The sequence below is a fragment of the Lepisosteus oculatus genome, chromosome 24, assembly GCF_040954835.1.
Source record: "Lepisosteus oculatus isolate fLepOcu1 chromosome 24, fLepOcu1.hap2, whole genome shotgun sequence".
Classification (NCBI taxonomy): domain Eukaryota; kingdom Metazoa; phylum Chordata; class Actinopteri; order Semionotiformes; family Lepisosteidae; genus Lepisosteus; species Lepisosteus oculatus.
In genome coordinates, this window is record NC_090719.1 from 6,613,771 (window position 1) to 6,641,258 (window position 27,488).

At 35.0% G+C, this 27,488-nt stretch overlaps 1 protein-coding gene across 3 annotated transcripts in view; it reads right to left on the reverse strand.

Annotated features, from left to right (window-relative positions):
- The window catches only part of col5a1 (procollagen, type V, alpha 1), a 165,567-nt gene that overhangs the window by 114,180 nt on the left and 23,899 nt on the right, over positions 1-27,488 (reverse strand). For 2 of the 3 annotated variants that reach the window (XM_015366903.2, XM_015366902.2), the window contains exon 2: positions 19,738-19,905. In XM_015366903.2, coding sequence (XP_015222389.1) covers positions 19,738-19,905 — 168 coding nt within the window. The remainder of the gene's footprint in view (positions 1-19,737; positions 19,906-27,488) is intronic. The other variant, XM_015366905.2, reaches the window with a different exon arrangement.

Genomic DNA, 27,488 nt, shown 5'->3' on the forward strand with positions numbered 1-27,488 from the left:
CAAACGGAGCCCATTTAACTGGAACTTTGTTTCAAGTGACTGTGTGACCAGACTATGCATAAAAACCAAAACCTATTCAGCTAAGTCAATATCTGTTTATAAGCAAATGTGTATAAATCCATCCATCTGTTATCATAAAGCTGCTTATTCTTGATAAGGTCTGGGAAATATATCCCAGAAAAACAGGGAAAACAAGTGGGACTGCACCCTAGACAGGAGGTCAGTCCATAACAGGGCACACACACATGCACACAGGGACAGTTTAGAGACACAGATGAACCTGAAGCATGCAGTGAATAACAATGCCAGCACAGGAGAATCTGCTACCTCTGGTGCTCTGGCCATGAATCAAACCCAGGACCCAAGAGTTGTGAGGCAGCAGCACTTATTGCTACACCTGAAGTCCTGTGTATTAACCTTGCAGCAAATGTTTAAATAATTCATCCAGCTTTAAAAGCTGGCATTTTGAAAAAGAAAGGGTATATATAGCCATTTTCCTGAAAAATGAACACAATTATCACTCAGCTCTTTCAATCACTTTGGAATCAATGTTGTCAGTCCTTTTCAGCAAAGATATTAAAATGATTAAATAATTGTATCCTGTAGGTATTTGGCAGCATAAAATCACTTGAGAAGATTGGTATGTGCTTCACATTTAAGTGAAGCAAGTCTGATTTTGTTTTATTTTTCAGTTAGGTAACATATAAAATATTATCCAAAAAGAACTTTTTAATTAGCTTTTGGTTCACTAAGATATATTTTACAATACCTCAAATGTACTAAAAGAAATTCATGGTAACATTTAAGACAACTTAAGCATTACTTTAAACTTAAGTTGTTTAAATAATAATTTAGAACAGATTCTTGTATTATTATTTAATTTCTTTATCCAAAGCAACTATCTGGGTTTATTGCTAAATATTTTTACAATATTTATATAAGTCTAAGGTTTTCTGACTATCCTAGATTTTCCCAGCAGTAATGATACAATGAACCAGTTGTTTGGGTTTTGAAATTCAGGTTCTACTTCTTGTGCATCATGCATCAAAAATGATAAGTACATCCATGCCTTGGACCACTATGTGTAGACTAATATTGTTGTACTGTGTGCTTTAGCAGAGGCAGGATCCTAAGGTATTCCCTACCTCAGCTAAAGTAAAATATTTGACCGATACACAATCATTAGCGAGCAACTGCCAAACATATACATTTCACTGGTTATAAGCATAAGAATAGTTTACGTTAATAGGAATAAGAATATATACTCAAAGTATTTAAGTTTGATTGACATTTAAAACTATTTATAATAGAGACAACATACAGTACAGTATTTGATTTTGATGACGAATCCATTCTCAAGACCTGAAGTTCTGGCACTTTCAGGTTTCAAATTCTGAAAGTATACAGGTGGCTTACAGGTACTGAACAACTTTACCTTTACAACTTTAAACAACAGCACTGTGGGAACTTTGTTTTGCTCAGTACAGAGAAAGCGATACAGAACAGTCCAAACATGAAAGCTCGTTATGTCACGTATGAGCTATTGTGACTCTAAAACAAATTGGACAAAGCTGGACTGATACTCCACTAGAAGAACAGGCATACTGTAGATAGACACAATACATCACAAAGAGCAAGTAAGAAAAGTTCACAAAGCTTGTCTGATTCTGACGTTTACCTTGGCAAGCAAGAATTAGGTGTGATGAAACCACACACATCAAATAGAGGGAATTATGTTGAGTGACTTAATCGGATATCTGACTATGACAAAAATCACTTGTCATCAGCCACAGTATCCCTAGGCACTCCTAAGAAGATTCAAAACAATTTGATGTAAATTGCACTGTATCTACAGTGACTTACTGTAGGTTGTGTAAGATGTTATAAAAGCAAGTAAAGAATCCAGGCTCATAGCTGTAATGGCTGATGAAATAGTTGATGTTGGAAACACTGTTCAGTAAGCTTGTGATTTCGGGTAATTTCTGAAAGTAGCCCACATAAATGGTTCCTGAATTTTGTGAATGTGATGGAAAAAAAAAACCTGAATTAGTGCTTAGTTTACTGGAGTGTCTTGACTACTCAAGCAACTGTGTATTTCTACTCCAGAAATTAAATGGGAACTGCAGTCCCAATTTCTCATACTGGTTATTAAATCTGCGGAATAATCAATTTCAATGATGGTATAAGCATTTTTTACAAAGTTCAAATTAAGCATAAAACTGTGAACTTTGTGAAAGTACTGTAAGTCGCCATTTTGCTGCATACCCGTGGTCTCACCACGGGTGAGAACGAGAGTTCCCATGTGATGCCCTTCCTGCTGACTAGTCATTGTAATGTGATGTACGAATTAATAAGTACAGGTTGTGCTGCAGACATTTCACTGCAGTCATTTTCCAGTAAATCTACATGCAGAGTTACAAGTTATTAGTATTTCTCAGCAAAACTGTCAAAAGCAATATTGGATTAAAAGAGATCTATTCACAAACCTGCTTGTTTACAGTGTAATAGGGCCACTTCATGTCACCAGAAGTTTTGTTGCCCCATTCTGAATCACAGAGTATGGCGCTGCTCATACCTGGAAATTTAGTCTATTTTGTGAGGTACATTGGAGGTGTACATTTTACTTTTATTGTGGTTTGAAATGCACTCATCAATGCTGATTCTTTCTAACCCCAAAATATAAAAAATAGCATTGCAGATCCCCTTTAAGTTACTGTAAAGTATCTGAATTAAATAGTATGCAGGCTTGTGTGAAATTAAAAATTATTTTCAAGATCCAGAAAGCATATACTGTACAACTGCTGCCTGAACTTCAAAAACAACTGCCACTGCCAGCGTGTGGATTCCAGTGTATGGCATCCGAACACTGGAATTCCTTGGCGGGACAGCACAGTATTCAAGAGAAGCCAAGAGCTGAAACAATTCTCATTGCATATTCAGAAGAATCCTGAAACAATTGACAGTTATGCTATACATTGTGTTAGTGTATGTATTTCAGATCTAATTTTCTATTTGAGGCACAGTAGTGGTAAAGTAGAAATGTAGTTTTATAACATTCTCCAATGTAATCTTCAAAATAATTTTAAATATGCTTAATCACAAACTATGTATACTGTGCACTGTGGACCAGTAATCTGGTGAGAAAAAAAAATATTTCCTTAAATCACAAAGCTAAATGAATATTACATTATGTAAAAATCAAAGAAAAGCAAACAATTTACAGTACATTACTTACATTATAAAACTTACCAAAAAGTAACTTGTTTTTTCACATACATAAAAACTTAAATATAAGGTTACAAATAGTGAGGAAACCAAACACAAATCTCACAAAATGGAAAGTGAAACACATTTTTTTATCTTGTCCTTTTTAACATCAACTATTGTGTGTTAGTGATTTATCATTTACGAACTTTCAGTAGCTGTAATAATAATGAGGCTGTTATACTGTGATGCCTTGTATTATTGTACATTGTATTTAATTTTAAGAATAATTAGAAAGGCAAGCTACTGTATATGTTACATTAAAAAACATTTCAGAATCAGATGCATTGTGTGTGGTGGAGACTGATTTCAACGACTCTGATATCCCAATCTTTTTGTCACAGAATGCAGCTGGATTCTATAGAAAGTTAATAAAGCATTTATAAAAACAAAGTACTACATATAATAATCCTAACCTTTACACTAACCGTGAGCTTATTTATCATACTTATGGATACTACAACCGGGACAGCAGGGGGCAGGGAAGCTACGGTGACCGCTCTGGAGGCTCTTACAGGGATGGCTACGACAGCTATGCTACACACAAGTAAAAAACCGCCCTGATTCAAGATCATCACTTCGCTGGCTGTATTTATAAAGATGCGCTCTTCGAAGAACCTTTTTTTATATTTTGTTCTAGTACTTTCTGTAATCTGATTTTGACCTTGTTCTGTCACTCTGACAACATCACTACAAGCTTAAGTAGTTACTGATGTTGTTGGACGATGTGTTGTTCTGAAATGTGAGGAAGTTTGTATGTATAACTATACTTCTCATAGTTACAACTGACTATATACACTGTAAATGCTTTATTAACATTTATAGAGCCTCGATGGATGATAAATGGATAAATGTCTATCATACCTTCATTAACACAGTACTCAAAACTGTGACTAAGCCTATAGTAAAACCATGAGGCTAATTAGGAGAAAGATTATTCCAGTTTGCTTCACAAGATGTAGGCTGATTCGATTTGTCTCTTGATTCTTCCTCTCCCACACTGTAGTGACCTTTTATTTCTGTTCATAGGAGGGACTCTTGGCAGCTATATTGGAGTCTTTAAACAGAAGCAATAAAGCACAGAAGATACCGGAAGGGGATTAATGGGAAGCGCAAAAATTCTAAATAGCTCACATGCTTGAGAAAAACCAAATAAAAGGACAGCTTTTAATGGCAGACACTGTTCCTGTCAGGTCTCATCCATGATTCTAGAGGTTAAAAAAAACATTATTGTCCATTACTTTATTCTACTGGCAGTGATCCTCCTGTGCAAATTAACTGACCACAAGTTACAAAAATGTTTTACAAAGTAAAGTTCATATCAGCAAATTGCTGTCAAAGGTTAGGTTATGCCAGGCAATTTTGAGCAGTTTATTAACTTTAATGTAATGGCAATTATAGATTACTAGCTCTGATTTAAAGGTTCCAATGACTGCAATTACCCAATGAATTTATTTGCTTGTGTGCTGAGTGCTATGATCATAGAAGCTACCCTAGAGGGCATGTGAAAAAGATGGCATTTGCAAGTCCTTTCTCATCCCAAGTCATGAAAGCATAATTTTAAGCACACATAAGTTTTGGATGAATGTTACTACAAAACAACAAAATCAATAAGGATTGTTTTGTATACAAAATTGACATGCATTTGGGTCATGATTCACAATGATTCACAAAAGTCTTTGAGAGATCATAACTACTAAGGCAAACTGGATTAAATCTTTGATATGCGTCTTAAAACTCTCAGCAACTACAGAGCTGGATACTCAGCCAGAAAAAAAGGAAAATATCAAGTGAGATTTGTTTAACTATAATGTCAAGAGAATATATGAGGTATTTGAACCTAAAAAAACATTTGATTAAATCAGGTTTCACTGCTTCTTATTATGTTAAAGGCAAATGTCCTAAAAAGCATTGCAAACTTTAGTGTTGCTGAAGCAAACATCTGTATTGACAAAATTATTTAGCCTCCTAATATATTGTCCATTATATTTTATTTAAGGGGTTACAAATCATACTTCATACACACATAAACATAGCTAACAGTGAAGTAGTCATTAATAAAGTATAAATGGTAAATATATTAACAGTTATTCAATTAATCATTAGCTATGATTAGTTGCTACCTAATTCTTAACATTGCACTAATAATCTGTTTATGATTTAAAGTGCTTTGTGCATGAATTTGCAAACCCACCCCCCCACCAACGTTAGTCTTTTTTGCTATTTTTATAGTAAAACCACAAATTAAATGATTTGTATTTATATAAATTTTGGAATTTGGAACTGGATTTCAGATTAGGTGTTTCATAATTGAATATGAATGTCTTTTAAATACATAATCTCATGCATTTCAAACTAAATGCTTGTGTAATGTTCATCTTTGCAGCACTACAAAGTATTTCTTAGAATGATTACTTTTACCATCCAGGATTCACATGAGAAATGTATTCATGAACATTTGCATTTATATTATTCTCATGGATAATAAGAGCTACAGATGTCAACTAAAGAAAATCTGCTGATATTGTCTTAGCTAAGAACTACAGAACTCAAGCTACAGCACAATGTGTGGCTTTCTTCAACATGGTAAGGCAACCAAATACAGCAAAGTACCACTATCATAAAGGACCTGTGAATGTTAAACAAATAGTAGAAATGCATTTTAGGAACTGCCTCAATTAGCATTGTAAAGACATACCTGTAATTACAGTCATGAGACAGTAAATTTCACCAAAGAAGGCTTTATAACAATGTGTAACATTGTTTTTAGTAAATGTGACAACATCTAGATAAATAAGAAAACACGGCTTAGTGATTTGGTACATTCCTCACATTCAAATAAAGCCTTATTAATTTAGAGGACTAAAAGACAGACCTAACTATGAATGGGCTAAAGGAAAATTCCACAAACTGCCTTGTCTGTTCTATTCTCAATCAAAAGCTACAAAAGTGGGGGGTCAGTTATTCATAACCACTTGCTTTTCAATGAGAACTGTTTAAGAACATGAAAGTCAAAAGAAATATCAGTCTTCAAACCATTTTAGATTTTGAGAGATAATATCACCTGTGGCAATATCACAATGTAGAGGCAAAAGTACCACATCATCTTATGATTTTGTCAGAAAGATTATATATTCTGTACAGTACTTGAACATTTCATACTTTTTGCATAAATCATGAAAACATGTATTTTGAGACATCATAAGAGCTGTTGTGTTAAATAACATAAAATATTTAAAAGGAACTTCTGCCAGTTTTTATGTACAGTACTTAACATAAATTACACATATTCGTTTTCCTTGGTCAATATATTTTACCTACATTTGAATCTAAAAGAGAGGAAATGCAAATGAACGAAGAGGAACCCAGAACTAAAATACAAAATTATTTTTTAAAACTATCTCACATCAGAATATAGTAAAATGATATAACAAATAAGTTGTATATTCTATTGCTGGAAACAAGTACGGTCCATCTTGAAATGAATTCAGCTTAAACTTTATTAAGCAAATATCATTACTATCTTTCATTCTGTACATACTGTACCGTGTCTCTGAATGTTTTGAAATGAAGATTTTTGAGGTATTAACTGTTGATAAGTAATAACTGCATAATGCTCTCTTGTTTATGTGTTTGGTTGATATACTTTTCTGAAATGCTTTGAGGAAAAAACAGCTATTTTAACCCCTTCACGGATGCTTGAGATCAAATGAGATAAAAAAAAATCAAAATGACAACCATTAAAAAACAAATGTTTGGACTTGAGGGAGGATTTATAAAATCTGTTCCAAAAGTTTGACTCTGACACTACTACTAAACAACATTTTTTTTCTCTCTGGTACAATAACAATGGTTAAGTGTGCTAATCTCTCATTGTTATTCCTCATCATATTTTTTTCTTAATTTGGTTTGTTTTCTGAAAAAAAGCAATGGAAGCACCATTTTGTTTTTAGAGACCAGCAGACCCCATAACTTGTTTTTTTTCCATTCAAAATCTTCTTCTGAGACCCACTATTGGTGTTCTTCTTCTCATCAAATCTATATTAAATGACCTTTGGGCCGAGGAGTAGCCAATATTGAACACTGGTTTGCCTAAAATTGAATTACCAAGGATTTACTGAGCCAGTGGGCTCTGGTTTCACACTATTCCTCATTAATCCTGAGCATTACACAAATGTTTTCTGCTTACCACTATTTCTTTTTTTTTCTAACAGAGGTCAACAGAAAACACAAGGTATTCTGTTTGAAAAAAAGAATTTTAGAACAAATTATTGCTCTGTGTCCAGTCGAATGTTTTAATTTTAGAATATGGAATTTCTCTGGTATAAGGATCCTTCTGCTGCTCAGTTTAAATTTTAGATGTTCTTGCAAGTAAAAAAATCAATGCCCTTTCTAGTACAGTGCCTTGCGAAAGTATTCGGCCCCCTTGAACTTTTCAACCTTTTGCCACATTTCAGGCTTCAAACATAAAGATATAATTTTTTTTATTTTATGTGAAGAATCACCAACAAGTGGGACACAATTGTGAAGTGGAACGAAATCTATTGGATTTTTGAAACTTTTTTAACTAATAAAAAAATGAAAAGTGGGGCGTGCAAAATTATTCGGCCCCTTTACTTTCAGTGCAGCAAACTCACTCCAGAAGTTCAGCGAGGATCTCTGAATGATCCAATGTTGTCCTAAATGACTGATGGTGATAAATAGAATCCACCTGTGTGTAATCAAGTCTCTGTATAAATGCACCTGCTCTGTGATAGTCTCAAGGTTCTGTTGAAAGCGCAGAGAGCATCATGAAGACCAAGGAACACACCAGGCAGGTCCGTAATACTGTTGTGGAGAAGTTTAAAGCCGGATTTGGATACAAAAAGATTTCCCAAGCTTCAAACATCCCAAGGAGCACTGTGCAAGCGATCATCTTGAAATGGAAGGAGTATCAGACCACTGCAAATCTACCAAGACCTGGCCGTCCCTCTAAACTTTCAGCTCAGACAAGGAGAAGACTGATCAGAGATGCAGCCAAGAGGCCCATGATCACTCTGGATGAACTGCAGAGAACTACAGCTGAGGTGGGAGAGTCTGTCCATAGGACAACAATCAGTCTTACACTGCACAAATCTGGCCTTTATGGAAGAGTGGCAAGAAGAAAGCCATTTCTCAAAGATATCCATAAAAAGTCTCGTCTAAAGTTTGCCACAAGCCACCTGGGAGACACCCCAAACATGTGGAAGAAGGTGCTCTGGTCAGATGAAACCAAAATCGAACTTTTTGGCCACAATGCAAAACGATATGTTTGGCGTAAAAGCAACACAGCTCATCACCCTCAACACACCATCCCCACTGTCAAACATGGTGGTGGCAGCATCATGGTTTGGGCCTGCTTTTCTTCAGCAGGGACAGGGAAGATGGTTAAAATTGAGGGGAAGATGGATGCAGCCAAATACAGGACCATTCTGGATGAAAACCTGTTGGAGTCTGCAAAAGACCTGAAACTGGGACGGAGATTTATCTTCCAACAAGACAATGATCCCAAACATACAGCAAAATCTACAAAGGAATGGTTCACAAATAAACGTATCCAGGTGTTTGAATGGCCAAGTCAAAGTCCAGACCTGAATCCAATTGAGAATCTGTGGAAAGAGCTGAAAACTGCTGTTCACAAACGCTCTCCATCCAACCTCACTGAGCTCGAGCTGTTTTGCAAGGAAGAATGGGCAAGAATTTCAGTCTCTCGATGTGCAAAACTGATAGAGACATACCCCAAGCGCCTTGCAGCTGTAATCGCAGCAAAAGGTGGCTCTACAAAGTATTAACGCAAGGGGGCCAAATAATTTTGCACGCCCCACTTTTCATTTTTTTATTAGTTAAAAAAGTTTCAAAAATCCAATAGATTTTGTTCCACTTCACAATTGTGTCCCACTTGTTGGTGATTCTTCACATAAAATAAAAAATTTATATCTTTATGTTTGAAGCCTGAAATGTGGCAAAAGGTTGAAAAGTTCAAGGGGGCCGAATACTTTCGCAAGGCACTGTAAGTTTTTACAATAAAGACTGAGATTTCTAAAAAAGGGTATCAGTTACTGTACATGGAAAGATCAGAAGAAGTGTAGACTGGAAGAAAGACAAATAGAGTTAGGTGAATGTGGAATGTCTGCAGATTTTGTCCTAACAAATTTATTGTTTTAATAAAAGAAATGTGGGTTGTTTCAATTATAGAATGTGCGAAGACAGGAGGGTGTCACAAGAGCCGGTTCTGACCCGTGGAATGAATTATTAAAGACTCTATGAATTCTGGACCCAGAAGGTCAGAACGCTAGGGAATAAGGCCCGCCTTTGGGCTACCCACGAGCCCGAGGAATAGGCAAGCCTTGTGGCGTCCATCTTCCAATACTGAGCCCAGAACTGCAGAGACGCTAGGCTTTTAACCAAATACCAGACAAGACGCACCAGCAAATAATAAAAACTAATCATAACAGAAAGGGTTATGAGTGCCCTCTAGAGGAGGGATGTGGAACGTAACAAAGGGGCAGAATTACATTTTTTCAAGCACTCAGATTCAAAAAAGCCATTTGCTTTTATTCTCTATTCCTGCACAGAGCCTCTTCCTCATCTTTTACTATCCATCAGAGCAGTGTTCTGCTACCATGAATTTCAGTAGAAAAGGACCACCCAGTTGCTGCTGTTTTTTTCAAACCCCAGGAAAACCCAGCTAATATTTGAAAAACGTTTCTGTATGTTGAACTTAGTGCCTCAGCTTTTCCTTTTCCATATGTTTTTACAACCTTGGCATCACCAGCATTTGGCAGTGACACCTTCTGGCCTGTGCACAACAGTATTGAGCCAAAGCAAAACCATGAAAGCCTGCATCATATACTTAATCCCTCTGCAAGCTATTTACACATGCAAAGCCACATGCAAAGAGGCTGATATCTGCTGACCATGCAAAGATTAGGAGGAGGGTGGGGGTGTTGAAGAGCAAGAGAATGCATTCTTAACAAGTACACTGTTATCTCTTTGGGTCTCTTTAAGTTGATAAAGAAACAGCTCAGCAAATTTGTGGTGGCTTGTGGATTTGACACAGGACAGAAACCAACAACAGTTTAAAAATAAGACTTTTTGGCTAAATTTATATGAATACTGTATGTACATAACACTTGTGGGAAAGTGTATTGCCATGATGACAAGCTTGCTTTGAAGCTGCATTCTCTAATTAAACACTGTAGACTTCTACTTTTATTTTGTGGAGATTATAAGGAAAGAGTTTTATCGTGAAGTAAGTTTTTTATGTTCTGTCTTCTTTGGTTCTTACTTATTACAGAGCATGATTGATAAGAAAGCCAGCTACACTGTGCATTAAGGAAATAACACTCACCTTTCGAAATTATTCTTTACAGGTGTGCTATCACATTATGACTTTGCTTTAACCCCACTTCACCATTCTTAAACAAGTTCATTATTCTCCCAATTACTCTTCCTTAATTGCATTTTGTCTCACTGGCTTGCAGTGTATAATCATAATATTTGACAACAGGCAATTTAAACTGCCATTTTCCTTTCACAGATTTCATGCAACACCTGCAAAGTTCCTGTGAATATATTTTCTACAGCAGCTGTTTCCATGATGGAAAGCCAGATATGTTGTAATTATCTTAATCTCTCAGTTGAATACTGAGTACAGCCTTTCGGCTGCAATATACAAATTATTTTATGTGAATTACGTGTAACATTAATCATGTTTAAAATATAAAAAATATTGCCATATTATGAGGTACTGTAATGTGATTGAGTGTTGATGTGTTCTCCTTAATTTACACAAATGACATTAATAAATATTTTTAAAACTTATTCTTTGTTTTATTTCTAGGCTTAGATATAAATCATAACATATAATACGTTACAATTAATGTGATTCCAAATACAAATACTTAAAAAGTATTCCGTTTAGTATACAATTTGTGCTCAGCAAAATCAAGCTTATCTATTTCAGAGGTTACATTGTTTTTTTCCTTAACATTGTCACAGAACATAGATCATTTATAGGTACCTGTGAAAAAAATGCCTTTTGCGGCAATTAAATACATTTCCATACTGTTTGAAATTTCTAAAAGTTAAAGAGTAATAACAAACCACAGCTACTGCATTCCTATAATTTCTCAGCATTTTACATGATTCAACTTTTCCAAATAACATCAAAATAGTCAAATGACTTTCAACCTTTAGTTTGCCTCAGCAATTTAAAAGGTTTTGAAACATATTGATATGGAACCATTACAAATAAATCCTAGTGGATTTTCTTAGAACTGTACTAGTAAAAAATATTAATGAAAAAAAAACACTATAGAGCTGAGAGCAGTAACCTAAAAGGTTTTAATAAACAGTTTTCATGAACTAAGTACAAAGCTCTCCATTTCAGGATATACTGAGTTGGGGTACCAGGGAAATGGCCCTTTCCTTCATCAGCAGTAGGAAGAAAAAGACTGTCACAAAATAATAAGGAACAGGAACCTGGACTGAAAAGTACAGAGTAACAAAAAAAAGAATATAATAATAAGCTACAATAAATGATCTCACTGCCTTCTGGAAAAGATTATTTCCAGAAATATCTCATGCCAAATGCTGCATACTGCAAAAGTCCCACTATGGTTCTATGACATAAACTATTGGCAAAGCTAATGTGCTTGGTAGGCATAGTGTTAATCAAATCATGAAAATGGTAACAATCAGCTTGTGTGTTTCTTCTTAAGATGCTATGCTAAAATAGCATCTAAAGAAGATGCTATTTTAGCTAAAATAATTCAGTTTATAGACCCATTTACAAGCCACAAAACATTTTTTTATTGCTTTCAATCCATTAATTTCAAAACCAAACAAGTGATTCAGGTTAAATGCAGAGCAAATCAAAAGAATGTGCCCAATCAATTTGTACAACTCTCTCTACTCCTTTGGCCCTTTAGCTATTCCTTCAATGTCTGGTATGATTTGTGCTCCTGCAAAGAAACATGTTCATGCTAGTAATGAGCACTTGAAGCAGAAAACCTAAAGTTAGTCATAAAGGGATATCTACAGTTCACACGTGCAGTTCATCCCTGTCCAAAACTGGACAAGGTTTTCCCAGCTATCCTGACACCTCATAGGACACAGGCAGGAGAGCAAATCTGTCATATATCCTAGTGAGTTTACAACAGCTTTCAAGCTCCAGAGAGTTAATGTATATCACCGTAACAAACATAAATGGAATGAGTTACTGTATTTATATTTTGTGTCACAGGGATAAAAGAGCAACTTATATCAACATTTACAAATTATCACCCTTAACCATACACACTGGAAAAGTTACTTCTTTCCAGAGTGGCATACCAACTCCAAGTTGCTAGAGTAGGTTTGGATATAATACAGTTTTGTGCTCTTTTTCTAACATCTATACTTTGCTCACCAAACCACAAATATGTTTAATGGAAAATTCTGAATTATGTGCACAGTATTTATACTGTAGTTTTTAGCACATATGCAGGGTTTTACATTTGTTTCTTGTTTTATCCAAAGAGATACTGTATACCTTTGTTTTAAGGATCTCCCTGCCTTGTTTAAAGAATTACCTTAATTATTTAACTGATTACCAGGATTAATGTGTGAATTGAGGTACAAATGAAAACAAATTGAGCAGAATTATATAATAATTCTAAAAGCAAAACAATTTGAGAGGTCTACTATGCAGTGAAAATGTCTTTGAAGTGCTCCTATAGGAGTGTGGTGAGCAGTGAAATGCATAATGGGAAGGCTTCCGAAAGGGAAACCAAACTGTGGCCTTGTCCTAGAATGAACCTTACTGGCCAGTTCTGAACAAAGACAGGAGCCAAGTTTGGGTTGCTGCATTTTACACTTCAGCTGCCACTGGTTGAAAAAAGCTCAGCAGGAACTTTTTTAAAGAAAAAACAATAATCGCCAATTAGTTCTCAATAGCAAAAAAAGGAGGCGCTCCTTAACCACAACCCCTTGCTATGACCACACCCCTAGCAGTCCCACAGCTTAACTTAAAATAAAAAGAGTAAGTGCTTCTTTAAATCAACATCATTCTTGAAGAAACTTTTACTATTTATATTTTAAAACTGTTTACCTTTGCACTTTCTAGAGCACCAATTAATCTTAGACACTAAGATTACAGTATATACAATAATACACACATAATACATGTGTTACTTAATATACATCCTCTTCCTGATGTGCAAAATAAACTGTGTGTTCTGAATAAACAGGTCTCTTCTGTTTACAGGAAACTATTAACAGAAAATGGCAATTCACTTGAAGCAGCTGTATTAAAAAAGGGCCGTGCAAACTTTTAAGTTACATTTAAAATGTGTGAGGCTCGCAAAAAAAGTCTGAATATTTTAATCAAAACAGATCAATCAAAAAAGATTGTTAAAATCTAAAATATGAAATAGTACATGAGAAACACATCTAAGCAAAAACTCCTTTACACAAGAGAAGTGAATAATTGTTCGCAGATGGACACTTTACTTTGCTCAACTTAACAGAAAATGTACAATAACAGAGTCTTACATGGAAATTGTGGTTCTCTCACATGTCGTGCACTGAGCACTTAAATAGAGATGACAGGGTATGTATGCAAACGAAGCATCTGCATTTCAGCATTATCAATATATTTATATAACATATTAATACATATTAATTAACTCCTATTACCCATTTCACCATAAAGTTTAAAGTAAAGGATACATCCCCAGGATTCTAAATGGCAATCACTGAGTTTCATTACATTGAACCTGTATTATTAAAGTAATGTGATTTTTTAATATTGTTGGGTTATTACATCCTTACTGATTAAGCTTACTGTATCTTATAAATCTTACATTAGATAAAGATCAACAGATCTGACTTTAAAACTTTTTTTTTCTTTTCACAGCAGGGTATTTGCATTAAATTGAAATGCTCTAATGTAACTGTAAATAAATGTAGTTTTTAATATTTTACTACGGGGGTTGACTGCAATATTTGAACAGGAAATGCAGGAAGTCCAGCTTTTTGTTTCCAAGGAAGTGTTTTGATACCATCATAAAAGAGATCTGATTTAAACAAACTCCCTTTAATTTAGCTGTAAGTGTAGAAAACAGTACAAGGTATGCATAGACACAGTAAAAGCATATGCACTGAACACAGGATTATCCTGCAGATGCATTCATAATTACAATGTCAGATGATTAATAACATTACAGGAAGCATGTACTGAGTGATCTGAGGAGAAAGAAAAAAGCTGTGAGCACTGAAACCCTTTTGCTGTGAGCATGAATCAGCCACGTCAGATGAGAGATGGGGAGGATCCTGGACTTTGTGCTGTTTCTATTCCTAATAACTCTTCAGTCTTAATTTAGAACAAATAAGTTTGCTTTAAATTCAAAAGGGGTGAATTCGTCAGCCACAAACATTTTTGAATAATAATTATTTTTAATGAACATGAACATGGCTGTTGTTTAATGCATATGTGCTAAGAAGAGGACCGACATATCAAAATATCATAAGTTAGAAGTGACATACTGGTTAGGAAGTATCTTTTTAAAACAAGAACTGAGTTTTTTGGTATTGATGTGGTTGAGAAATGCTATTGCAAATTAGGCACCAACATATTGTTCAATTGTTCAGACAAATTCTAATAATGAGGAAATTAGACAAATAATATAGAGGAATAATGTGCTTAATACATTGGCTTTAACTTGCCTGGCTGAGGAAATGACAGTGCTGGATGAAAATAAGCACTATCACAGTCTTCTTCACTTATGAGGGATGAGCCAGGGAGAAAATGCAGCAACAGTGATGTTGGACTAGAGAGAGGGGCTAGAAAAGATGTGTGCAATGCCAACAGCAGCCAGAGAGCTTAATTTGTAGGAAGGTAGAATTTTAGAATTTGAACTCCACCTGAACTACTGTTCAATAACTACATTATATTTAAGTGGGTAGCTGCATCAGCATGTGTAGGCTGCAAAAGAACAAGTAAAGATTTATTCTATGTTGAAAAGAGAAGAAAATAAACACATCTTTTAAGCTGTGGAGCCTTCTTCGGGAGTGTTGTTTGACACCAGATGAAGGCTCCACAGCCAAAATATTGTGTTTATTTTCTTCTCTTTTCAGCATGAAATACTGTTTTATATTTATGTTGTTTTTAGGCAACATGGTGTTTAGCACTGCTGTCTCACAGTTCCTGAGTTCTGAGTTTTATTAGAAACTTGGTTACCTTCTGTGTGGGGTTTGCATCGTCCAACTATATTTACTATTCCAAGGCAGGATTTCTCGATTAATCTATGTCCGTAAACCATCCCTGTGTGTAAGTGCACGTGTCCTCTCAATGGACAGACATACTGTGTAGCGTGTAATCAAAACTTTTTTATGTTAACTTTTAATGTAAGCTACCAGACTACCTTTCTTATGTCAAGACTTTCTGCCAAGCTGCCAAATTATGATAAACTGTTGTGATTTAGTGGATGCAATTATGTCAGTCAATGACAGTTGTAAGACCATTTGATGAATAAGCCAGAATTCAGCCCAGAATTCATTACACAGAGCTGAAAGACATGAAAGTCTGGATGGTTTCAATCTTTCATGCCAGTAGACACAGAAGACACTGGTTTTAAATGCAGGACATTATTACAATACATTTGAAGCTCACAGGTTTTAGCCCCACATCAGAATTTAAGACTAGTTTTGTGTTTTGAAGCTCTTTAGACATTGATGACCTTTGCTTATAATGTACAGCTCAAGTAATTCTTCAGATTGAAAAATAACTTTTTAATACTTCATAATAAGGTTGACTCATTCTTTCTAATATACATATTTATGTAGATGTGAATGCACAGATTTTGTTAACCTAAAAGATGTATTTCAAAAATGAAATTGTATTGCATATATTTAAAAGTATGGAGGAATCTTTTACATGAAGATTGACACAATAATACAGTATATTTTCAATAATATATTTATAATATACAGTACCACAGGTTCTGATGTCTAAATGAGGAGGTAACCTAATCCACCTTCCTTTTATAAAGACATTCTCATAAATTAGGAAATAGTACTGTATGTGTTTTTCCCAGTAAAGTGTATCAGATGTTATGCATAATTACAGTTGGTATAGAAAGTCACCACCCCCTTTCAAAATGTGTACCTTTTGTTGTATGACACTCAGAAAATAAAAACAAATTAAATTCGGCTTGTTCCATTCTTATTTACAGACAGTAACTCACACTAGCCAAGTAAAAATAAAATTCTAAAATTCTGAAAATTAATTAATATCACAACAGTAAAATACCTTATTTGGATAAGTGAACACCCTCCTTACAACTGCATTTGTAAACTTATTCAGGTATAAGCTGTCACCTTACACATCACACAACAAACTAATTGGCTCCAACCTGTGATCAATTGTGGTGATTTTGATTAGTTCAGAATAAAAGCAGCTGTTTCTAGAACATTCCAGTGCTTGGAAGTGCATTTAAAAGCAAAGAATACACCATGGGCGGAAAGGTGTTTTCAAACGAACTTCAAGATGAAGTTGTGGAAAGGCACAAGTCAGGAGATGGGTATAAAATGATTTCAAAGGCTTTAAGTATCCCATGAAGCACAGTCAAGACCATTATTAAGAAGTGGAAGGTGTATGGCACTATCCAGACCTTGCCTAGATCAGGTCGTCCCTCCAAACTGGATGACTGAGCAAGAAGGAGACTGATCAGAGAGGCTACCAAGAGGCAGATGGCAACTTTGAACGAGCTACAGGTCTTTATGGCAAAGACCGGTCATTGAGTGCATGTGACAACAATATCACAAGTGCTGCACAAATCTGGCCTATATGGGAGGGTGCAAAAAAAAACAAACATTCTTTAAAAAAGGGAACATCAAGTCTCGTTTGTTTTGCTAAAAAGCACCTTAAAGATGTTGTGGTCAGATGATACCAAAAAGGAACTTTTTGGCCGGAATCCAAATCGGTGCATCTGGCGGAAACCCAATATATTTTACCATCCAAACAACAACATTCCTACAATAAAGCACGGTGGTGGCAGCATCCTGTTGTGGGGGTGTTTCTCTTCAGCTGGGATTGGGGCACTTGTCAGGATAGGAGGGAAGATGGATGGTGCTTAATACAAGCACATTCTTCAACAAAAACCTGCAGTTCTCAGCCAGGAAGTTGAAAATGGGAAGATGGTTCACCTTTCAACATGACAATGACCCAAAGCAACCGTACAGTGGCTGAAGGACAGGAAGGTGAATGTCCTTAAGTGGCCTAGTCAGAGCCCCGACCTAAATCCCATCAAAAATCTTTGGAATGACTTGAAGAGGGCAGTCCATCAACAGTAACCACACAGTTTCAATTGAGCTTGAACAATTCTGTAAGGAGGGATGGGCACATATTCCTCCCTCTAGGTGTGCAAAGTTGGTAGAGATGAATCCAAACAGATTCAAGGCTGTAATTCAAGCAAAAGATGCTTCCATCAAGTGGGGGAGGTGTTCTCTTATCCAACCCAGTTATTCTACTTTTTTTCAGAAATTTTGCTTTCTTTTTTCACTTGGATGTTGAAAGATACAATTTGTAAATAAAACTGGAAAAAGTCTGATTTTGGGGCTTCAGGGCAACAAAAGGTAAATATTTTGAAAGGTGGTGGTGACTTTCTATCCCCATTTTATATTGCTTTCATCTAAAATATTGCTTTCTTCTATATTTTATCCTGTTTTTTCATGTTTTAAAAATGTTGTTTTTCCATAAAACATAAACAGTGGTCCAGACATGTCTCTGATGTTATAACATTTATGAGGCATCATGCACACACCTCCCAAGCTTTCCTGATAGAAGGAGAAAGATCTTTATTGACAACATATTCAGGGTAACTTTCTAATCACTGCTTGCAGTATATTACAAAATAGGAGGCAGTGATTTGTTCAGGCTTGTCAAAGTATTGATTAATCTAAGAAGTACCGAGAATAAGGAATTACATTACTGTCCTATCTACTTCAAACTCTTCACACATGGTTTTTCCAAATGTTTATCCAGTTCTTTATTACTTTGCAAATGAAGACGTTGATGCGGGAAAGATTACGGAAAAGAAAGAGTCTTTTTTCCACTGCAGGTCAACCAATGGCTGAAGACAACATACTAAGCTAAGATGACTGAACTTTCCTACCTCAGAGATCTGACAGTTTTCTTTCAAAATTTTGGTTAACGAATGAGCAGAACCTTAGCTAAGCAGAGAAAGTTACGTCAGTGTTATTTCAGTATAACTGTAGTTCATTTTAAAATGAACTTTAAAAAACAATGCACAGTTTTGTAAATAGGGTTGAATGTTGAAAAAGAGTCTTCCTTAAATATACAAAATCTGTTTGTGAACTCTTAAGTATTACCTGTGCAAAATAAAATACCTTTTTGGCAAAATATTGTAATTTATTATCATAATATTTTGCTTTTTGTCTAAATTAAATGTATATATTTAAATTTACAAAATATGTTATGAATCATGTTAAGAACCAGGACTGCTGACTATTAATTAATGTTAATTAATGTGTATTGACAAGCTACCACTCTGTGTATTAGGAAAAAATAAAATGTAACTGAAAGACCAATAATGTTAGAGGTCAGACAGGTCATACATCATGTGCTCTCCACTTAAAATAGTGTACTGGTGTTTCTTTTAACATTAGTGCATTTTTGAGAAAATGGAAAACACTATCTGCTTGTTCCTTCAATTACTCCATATTTAATTACTTCCACAAGTGTTTTTTATCTGTTGCTGTGTCAGATACATACTGTATCATACCTACTGTATGATTTCCTGACCCTGGAAAATACAGTACCCAACATTTTTATATTAAGAATGTGATTTCTTTCCTACCCTGAAGCAACAAATCAGCCCAAGCTACACAAATTTAATGTATCCGTTACCTTGCTGGTGGGATGTAGCCTGCAATTTTTTAACATAGCTATGCTCATCTTTAAACACATTCACTTTGTACAGCACATCTCTGCTATACACCAAGGGACCCAGTATAGCAGAGATTTCAAGGTTTGTGTAATATGACATTATTTCAAAACCTAATATTGCTTTATAATGCCAGTTTTTTAAACTTGTGTGGAAGAGAGTTATAAGGAACAGGAAAGTTATTGTTACTAGGAAAAATAATTTTATCCTCGGCATTATGTGAAACAATATGCTCAGTAATATGCTCTTTTCAAAGTTGCTTTTTAAGCATATCATGACTAAATTGTTGCTAATTTTTTCTATGGTTCAGTGTGACCTATATGTAACCCTTAAAGGGGCCTTAAAGAGCCTTAAAATAAAATGTTTAGTATTATTTACTCTGCAATATTGTCTGCCAGTGGCTAATGGTTTACCTCTAAATGTGAAAAAGATTTTTAGTGACAAACCAGTTTATTGTACTACCAAGAACATAGTTGTTTTTGGAAATAGACATTAATTTGCTTACCAGGGTATAGTTGCTTTGTTGGGGCACTAAGCTGGGCTTCTTTGGATACTCTATAAGCAACATCTGGTCCTTTCGAGGATTTTCTGTGTGCACAGAGGCCTGTTGTTTTCGTTACCCCTTCTGGTAAACTGTGAAAATCTAAAATCTTCAAGAGATCTGCAGGATCTGCTGTTGGGAGACAAAAAAAGGGAATGTTAGTTTTTGCACCTTTGAGTAAACAGCACTTATACATAACATTTATTGCTGGCAGCAAGCAAGAGATTTTGAACCTTGTCAAGAAAGAATTGATTGTGGTCCAATACCCTGCAAACAGGCACTCAGGATAAGGCTAAGGCTAGCTGTCTTCCTCAGATTGGATTAATCCCTAGTCACAATTTAGAACATCCAATAAAGGTTTATTTGCATGTCCTTTGGAACTGGGGGGTTCTAGATAGCTCCACAGAAACACAGGGAGAATACGAAAACTCCACACAAGGCCTGAGTCAAGGGCTCTCTGAGGCAATATAATTCTAACCTGCTTTTCCTGCAATCTGAATACCCATATTCTCTTAAGTATAGTCGCTTCTCTCATTGGTGGTTACAAGCAGAAGGCCAGCCTCTGTGAGCTAAACACAAAGGTTTTCAACCTGGGCTACTATATCATACTCTCAGGCAGATCTTTAATTTGTCCCTCTTTCTAAGATGAAATATTCTTCTGAACTTCAATGTTTTCAACACTACCTTCAGGAATTAATGGGAAACAATTTTATACCACCCTACATTATGAGGGACTCTGTTAAGTAATAACAAGAACAGGCCTGCCTTATCATAGAATTAACCAATACAGCTGTCTTTCTGAAGTGCACAAGCCATGCATTTAAGGTTTGCAAATTACATATCCATCTTATAACACAGCTCAGGGTTTCTGAAGGTCTTTATATACAGTAGAAGAAGAAATTTCCTAATTTTAGTTTAAGACCTAAGACAATTAGCTGTTTTCAAACTGTTTGTTCTGTAAAAAGCAACCTATCTTAGTAAGCCAATTACACTGCATTGTATTTAGAATTCTGGAGCTTATTTGAATAGTCTTTTTTATAAACTACTATAAAAAGCTACAAAATGATTTCAGCCATCTCAGATCTTTGAGGAACAACCATAATGACTCACAAAAGCAGGTAAAATATATCTGGTGACTAATAGCATAGTCTGTCAGGAACAGACCACACACAAAGATGAGCCAGCTAAAAAAAATCTTGCAATGCTAATGGATTCCTTTTGCATTTCTCCTTCAAGATTTAAGCAGTAGGGGGCTTCTGATTGCTCTCACGTTATATCAAGTCGCACTTCAGACAGTTTTGAAAATCTTTCACAGACCCCCAATAAGATTAATCTGAAAGTAGTTAAAAATACACTAATTTAAATCTGGAACCAATTAAAGGTATACACACTTAAGGTAGTCTAACATTAGCTTTAAATTAGGATATGGGCAATCTATCAAATTATAAAATACATCACAAAGCCCCATGGAAAGTGTTTTTAGTCATTTTTTAGAACACTCTACACTAGGGCGACCATATTTTGGTTTTCAAGAAAGAGAACGGAGGGGATAATAGACACTCGACACATGCCTCCAAAGAATTGAACAAAAAAAGTCATTCAGTGATCAAGAAGTAATAAAGAAAGCGTTTGCCAAAGCTGCTGACTTGCTGTTTGGAGATTTCGAAAACAAACATTTTTGGTGAGGTTCAGACAGCTGTTGCCTGAAATCAAAGAGTTTCTCAAGCGTCTAAACATGGTTAATATGCCCAATTAGAGGATGACCAGTGGCTTCTGGAATTAGCATTCCTCAAAGACTTGACTGAACTGCTGAATGTCAAGCTGCAGGAAAAAAATAAAACTGTCATCTACAGTACATGATAAGCAGTGTCAACACGTTCAAAAACATTTTACAAGTGTTCTCAAGTAAGCTTCTCAGTGCCAATGCTCACAATAAGGTAGGATATTCTTTTTTTCTTAAATGGGGAACATTATTTGTTCACTGTAGCATGAGTCACTTGCTTTTAATTGTTGTCATTTTAGTGATGGGTATCATTATTTTACTGATGTGCCCACAGTCTGTTCTTCCAATATCAGAGCTTCAAATTCACACTGGTAGATCGTGCTGGACTGGCAAATGAAAAAGTAGATCTTACATTAAAAGAGGTTAAGCACCCCTGCTCTACACAGTACCATGCTTCAATTATTATCTAATAACAATTATAAAAATGTCCTATAATGTATATAAACAACTTGACTTAATCAAGGAGACAATTTAGAACATTCATTTCTTTTTTTCATAAGAAATACATGTTTGGAACACAATGTCATGGACAAAGAATGAGTCATCTTTCCAAACACATTATAGAATATATTTGACAAGAACCAGCTTCTTGACATGAAAAAAGTAAGTTAATATTCTGCTCAATTGCACCTCAATAGCAGTTAAATATTTGATTGGATTCACTTCTTACATTATAGGAAAAACACACTTTAGAAACTATTGGAGAATTAGCTGGGTTGAAAACAAAAGTGTAGTGTAAAAATGCACTATGATGATTAATCAGACACCCCAGACATTCTGTAGCTCTGTGCATGTCCTAGAAAACCATAACACACTGGAATGTCATTATACTTTATCAAAATTACATCCTTATCATCATATCATGTTGTGAAGAATTACATATTCAGACTGCCCTGCTTTGGTGCTTCCAGACTTTTGATCTTTAGTATAGATAACCATACATTCATTTCACCGCAGGAGATTTACAGCAATTATGTGGTTATTGAGAAAGTGGAAAGAATGCTTAATATGCAAGATCCCTGCACTTGTATTCATTAGCCTGTGGTAACTGCTTCTTAGGAAAACATCCATCAATTTCCTCTAAGAACTCAGTGTTGAACATAATCTATTTTTTTCTCAAAAGAATTTACTTAGTTATTAACCACTGGATGTAAGACACAGCTGTTCTGAGGCTTACAAGTGACCATGCTGCCTCCTCCCACTTACAACAAATGATGATTCTTGTCATATAAAAGAAAGAAAATCACATCTTGTGCTCAACATAATAAGCTATTGTACAAGAAAGCTAATGTACAGAAAGAGCAGACCATTTCAACTTATAACAGAAGTTTCGGAAGTTATGGAAAAATTACCATAACCCAGAATGTTTCAGTGGTCAAAGTATGGATATACCATTCTAAAGAGCCTTAGTGTGACCAAAATGCTTTCCACAGTTACTATGACTAAATATTCCTGAACAATTTGAAGCTTTTTTAGATGATTTAGCTTTCTAATGTTAGCAATTGTTTTCATGTTAATAAAATTAAGCAAATTGTTATTAATCTTTCTAATAATAGATAGATACAAAGTTTTGTGTTGCAAACTTTGTTTAAATGATTAAAACATTTGTTTCGGGACAGTTTCAGACAATAGTCCTCGTTCAGCTATTCATGAGAAATGTAACCATGCATTCAAAAAAAAAATCTTAAACTTCCATCATTCATTGAATCATGGGTGACTAAAAGACAACTAAGAAGCCATCCATTTATTGTACTGTAGCTTCCCATGCAGAACAAAATCTAGTATTTCCACTTTTAGAATACTAGGTATTCAAAACAAGTAAAAATGCAAAGAAAGGAAGGCATGGATCTCACCAAATCACACCAAAACCATTAGTCAAGTCAAGGAAAAGTTTTCCATTTTTAAAATGGTTCATGTGTAATTTATCCCCTTTCACACAGTATACAGTTTATCACTCTGCCAGATCCTAGTAGCCCAGATACTTTCAAACACTTAAAGGTGGTGAACCTGCTTATTATTACTTACTTTTGATAATGCCACAACTTTGAATACAAGTAAAAAAACATAACATATTTTCAGAAAGCCTCCCATTTACTTTGTTTTTGTGACTTTTAAACCTAGCCAGTTTGGGTAACACCATAGTAAATTTGCTTATTAAATAATAAACATGGATATAATGAAATATTACAGTATTTCTGAAATGTGGGAAAGCTATTGTAATTCAAATGAGAAAATATCCTCCAGCTGGTTTAAACTTTATTTTAGTTTGTGTGTTTTATGCTTTGCCTCTTTGAAAATCATGAGGTAAGACCCAAGCACTTGTGAATGGGGCTAATTCTTTTAAAGATACCCATGTTAACCTGCAGGGGCAATTTTACCGCAAGCCAACATTGCATTTAAATGGATTGAAACTACATTAGCTTCTTTTAAAACACTTTCCATGAACTGCTCCATGTTTTTAAAATATATATTTATTTTAAAAAGGGAGAAGAAAAAAAGTAGCAATTACACAAAGCAGTGTTTTGGAAAAGAGAAATAATGCTAAAAGTCAGCTTCATTTAAAACATCATTTCATTTCACTACTACCACAACAAACAGGGCAGATGGTTAGGTTTTCCTTTACCCTGTCCAAGAATCTCTTGTCCCAAATCCCAGCCTGTTCCTCAGTCCCTCTCTCAGCCAATGTGCTGTAAAACCCATCTCACTGCTAAATTATATAACTACCTTGTTTACTTAAGTCTACTCTTCTTGTAAACTTCATTCCTCTGCTGAACTGCATGTAAAAAGCCTAAGTACAAACACTCTGAAACCCATCATGGTAGAAAAAATAATCTTCTTTCTGCTGTGATTCCGAACATTTTTTCCTTAAAAGCTTAACCAGAGAAGAGAAGAACTGAAAGATTTAAACCTCTGTGGCTTACTACAAGAGCTGGTTACTGGACCTGAATCATAAGGGTTTCAATGCGTCCTATAATTTATAGCAGGCATTAAAAGAGATTTTTTCAAATGAAAGACACAAGGTTTACAAAAAGTATTGAAAAACCTAGGAACTTGCAAATAAAAATAAAAATATAAGTGCACCGACATTTTAACATCATATTACTAACAAATCCTAAATTGATCACTATATAGTTAATATACTACAGTTTGATCTGGAGGGGCAATAATTCACTTTAAAAGGCAGGCTATTTCTATAGCAATGTTTTTAAAAATATTTTTATATTACAAATTGCATTTAAAATATTCTGATAATCTGAAGCTCAGCATTGAATTTATATCATTTTTAGGATAGAATACTGTTTGAACAATCTGCAGAACAAATTTGTTAATTTATCAGGTCATTGTTCATTTTGTCCACATTGAAAGTTATTTATACATAATTTTAATGACTTCTGCTCTTTCAGTGCCAGTCCAAGACAGGATAATAGCTGTCTTGGACTTGACAGAGAAAACTTACAACATTGCCGAATTAAAGCTAGTCTTGTGGAGACCTAAGACTATCTCCAGGAAGGCAAAACCCAGTTACCTCACGGCCACACTGTCCCACAAGTGGAAACCAAGCCAGCACACACATCTTCCAGCCATGTTCCATTTTACTACCACAAGTTGAAATGTGTTTACACAGCAATCTATATGCCAGAAGCAATTCTAAATAGATACCAATGGAGGTGCCAAGTCTTTATGAGTTACTGTGTTCCCATGCTCAAAACACAAGGGCTTGTCCTTCTCTAAGTGATCTTAGCTGTTATTTCCACTCAATAGCAAGCTAAGGTCAGAAGGTTGTTTTCTCAACCCCCATCTACCCCCTTCTATGTCCTTGAAGCAGCTCCCTGGCACATCTTTCATTTAAGGGGATTCAAACAGCCCTGACTTTATAGATAAATTGTCATTCTGCTCAAGCAGGAGTTTCTACCCCATTAAAGCTCATTATTAGGAACATGCATTTTCTCTACCTAAATCAGGGTTTGACCAAATTACTGAAATGAAAGAGACTGAAAAACATTTGGTTCTACTTTGTCATTTGATTACCATTCATCCAAGGATCTCATACCACTACTTCCTGAAAGATCTGATCGAATTAACTTCAACAACACTGCTGGGCAACTTCAGAATAAAATATTTGTTTATACAGTAGTATAACCAGACACAGCTACAGTGCTTTCCAATTGTATTGGGACAGCAGAGTCAAACTTGTTATTTTTGCTTTACAGTCAAACAAAGCATATATTTAAATTAGAACAATTAAATTTAAATCAAATTAGAAAAACAAAGGTTTTTTTTTGTTCAACTCAGTGATTTCAAGTAACCATAAATATTGGAACATTTTCACTTTAAGTAAATTTCAGAGTGTAAAAGTATTTGCATATTCCTTTGAGGCAAGAACTACTGTATATGAGGTCTGCAACCTATTCAGTTGACCAAACTCGTTCTCTAATCTAATCTTAAAAATGTGATGTAACATCACTGAAAACTTTACTGTGCCCAACAACTGAACAGATATCACAGACAAGTTTACAAAAATTATGTGTACCCCCTATCCATCAACACAGATTGGTATTAAATTAACTGCAGTTGGACTACATTGTGTTTTTCAATGTCAATACAATGACATTCAAGGTGTAATTGTGCGATATCACTCAATAAGGTCAATCCTAAAAAATGTGACCAGCCAGGATCACAAGTTCTGTTTGGCATATGCTTATTCATTGGAACACTGTTCCCTTATCCCAGATCACTGGTACAGAATTGTGCTATTAATTGATCAGCTACTAATTGTTATTTAAAACAACAATTATCCCCTTAAAGAAGCTGGGATATTGAAGATTTATTAAATCGCAATATGTCTACAAGAAATCTAACTAAACTATTGTAATACGGACCCTCCTATCAGTGCAGTATGTTGCTGTTTTGTGTATTATTACACAAAACTGCATTACATACTGAATAAGTAATAGACATGTATGCAGAATGTAGTAATATTACATAATAATGCACCCTGTGTATTCTCATATTTAATGTTTTTACAATTTTTAACATTTAAGAACTGACCCCCATTGTATGAGTTTTTTTTCTTACTTGACATTTTATTAAAATTAATCTAAAACATAAGAAACAAAATAAGGAAATTAAAGCACACTGCAATAAGAGAGAAAAAGGAATTTAAGGATTATAGTAAAAGTCTGAGAAATATTTCATAGGTTTACACAAGAGATTAATTTACTCTTAGTTTAGAATAAAGGATTTGTTTTCATTCTAGGATAAAAATTGTTACATTTCTTCAGAACTAAAAACAAATGGAAATAAATCATCTCTTCTCTACTTCAGCCTTCCTGAGGTAAGATTGCTTTACTATTACCAGTACAGTACCATTAAGTAAGTCTCAGAAAGAAGTTCCCTTTGGTGTAATGCATAGCATCCTGCAGACTAATAATCTGCAGAGCTAGAGAGCAGCTCTTGGGGGATATTATTCATTCTTAAAGCAGGGCAGACAAATCAAACACGTTGAAATATTCATAAGAAGGCTCACTTGGACAGCTAATCGTTGAACATCCATGGGTCCTGTGTGAATCCTTTCACTGTATTAATTATCCCAATTGATTGAATAAGCAGTGGATTGATGGGTAGGGTCAGTGATTGACTGAGTAATTGATTTCTCAATACTAAATTAATACAGGTTTGTGACTGTGATCGTGTGAGAAATCAGTGTCTACGAACTGTGCAGCAGGGGGATGTCCATGACATTAATCTGTGTTTCCTGTAAACACAATTTGAGAAGCTTCTCTGACCTCTCTCAATTTCCTTTTCTTTCTTTTAATATGGAATAAAAGCAGACAAAATACCCAATACAAAATACATTTCTCAGCTCATGCTGTGCACCATTTTAAAAGAAAAACATTATTAAATAAGTCTTCCTACAAACATAATTAACATG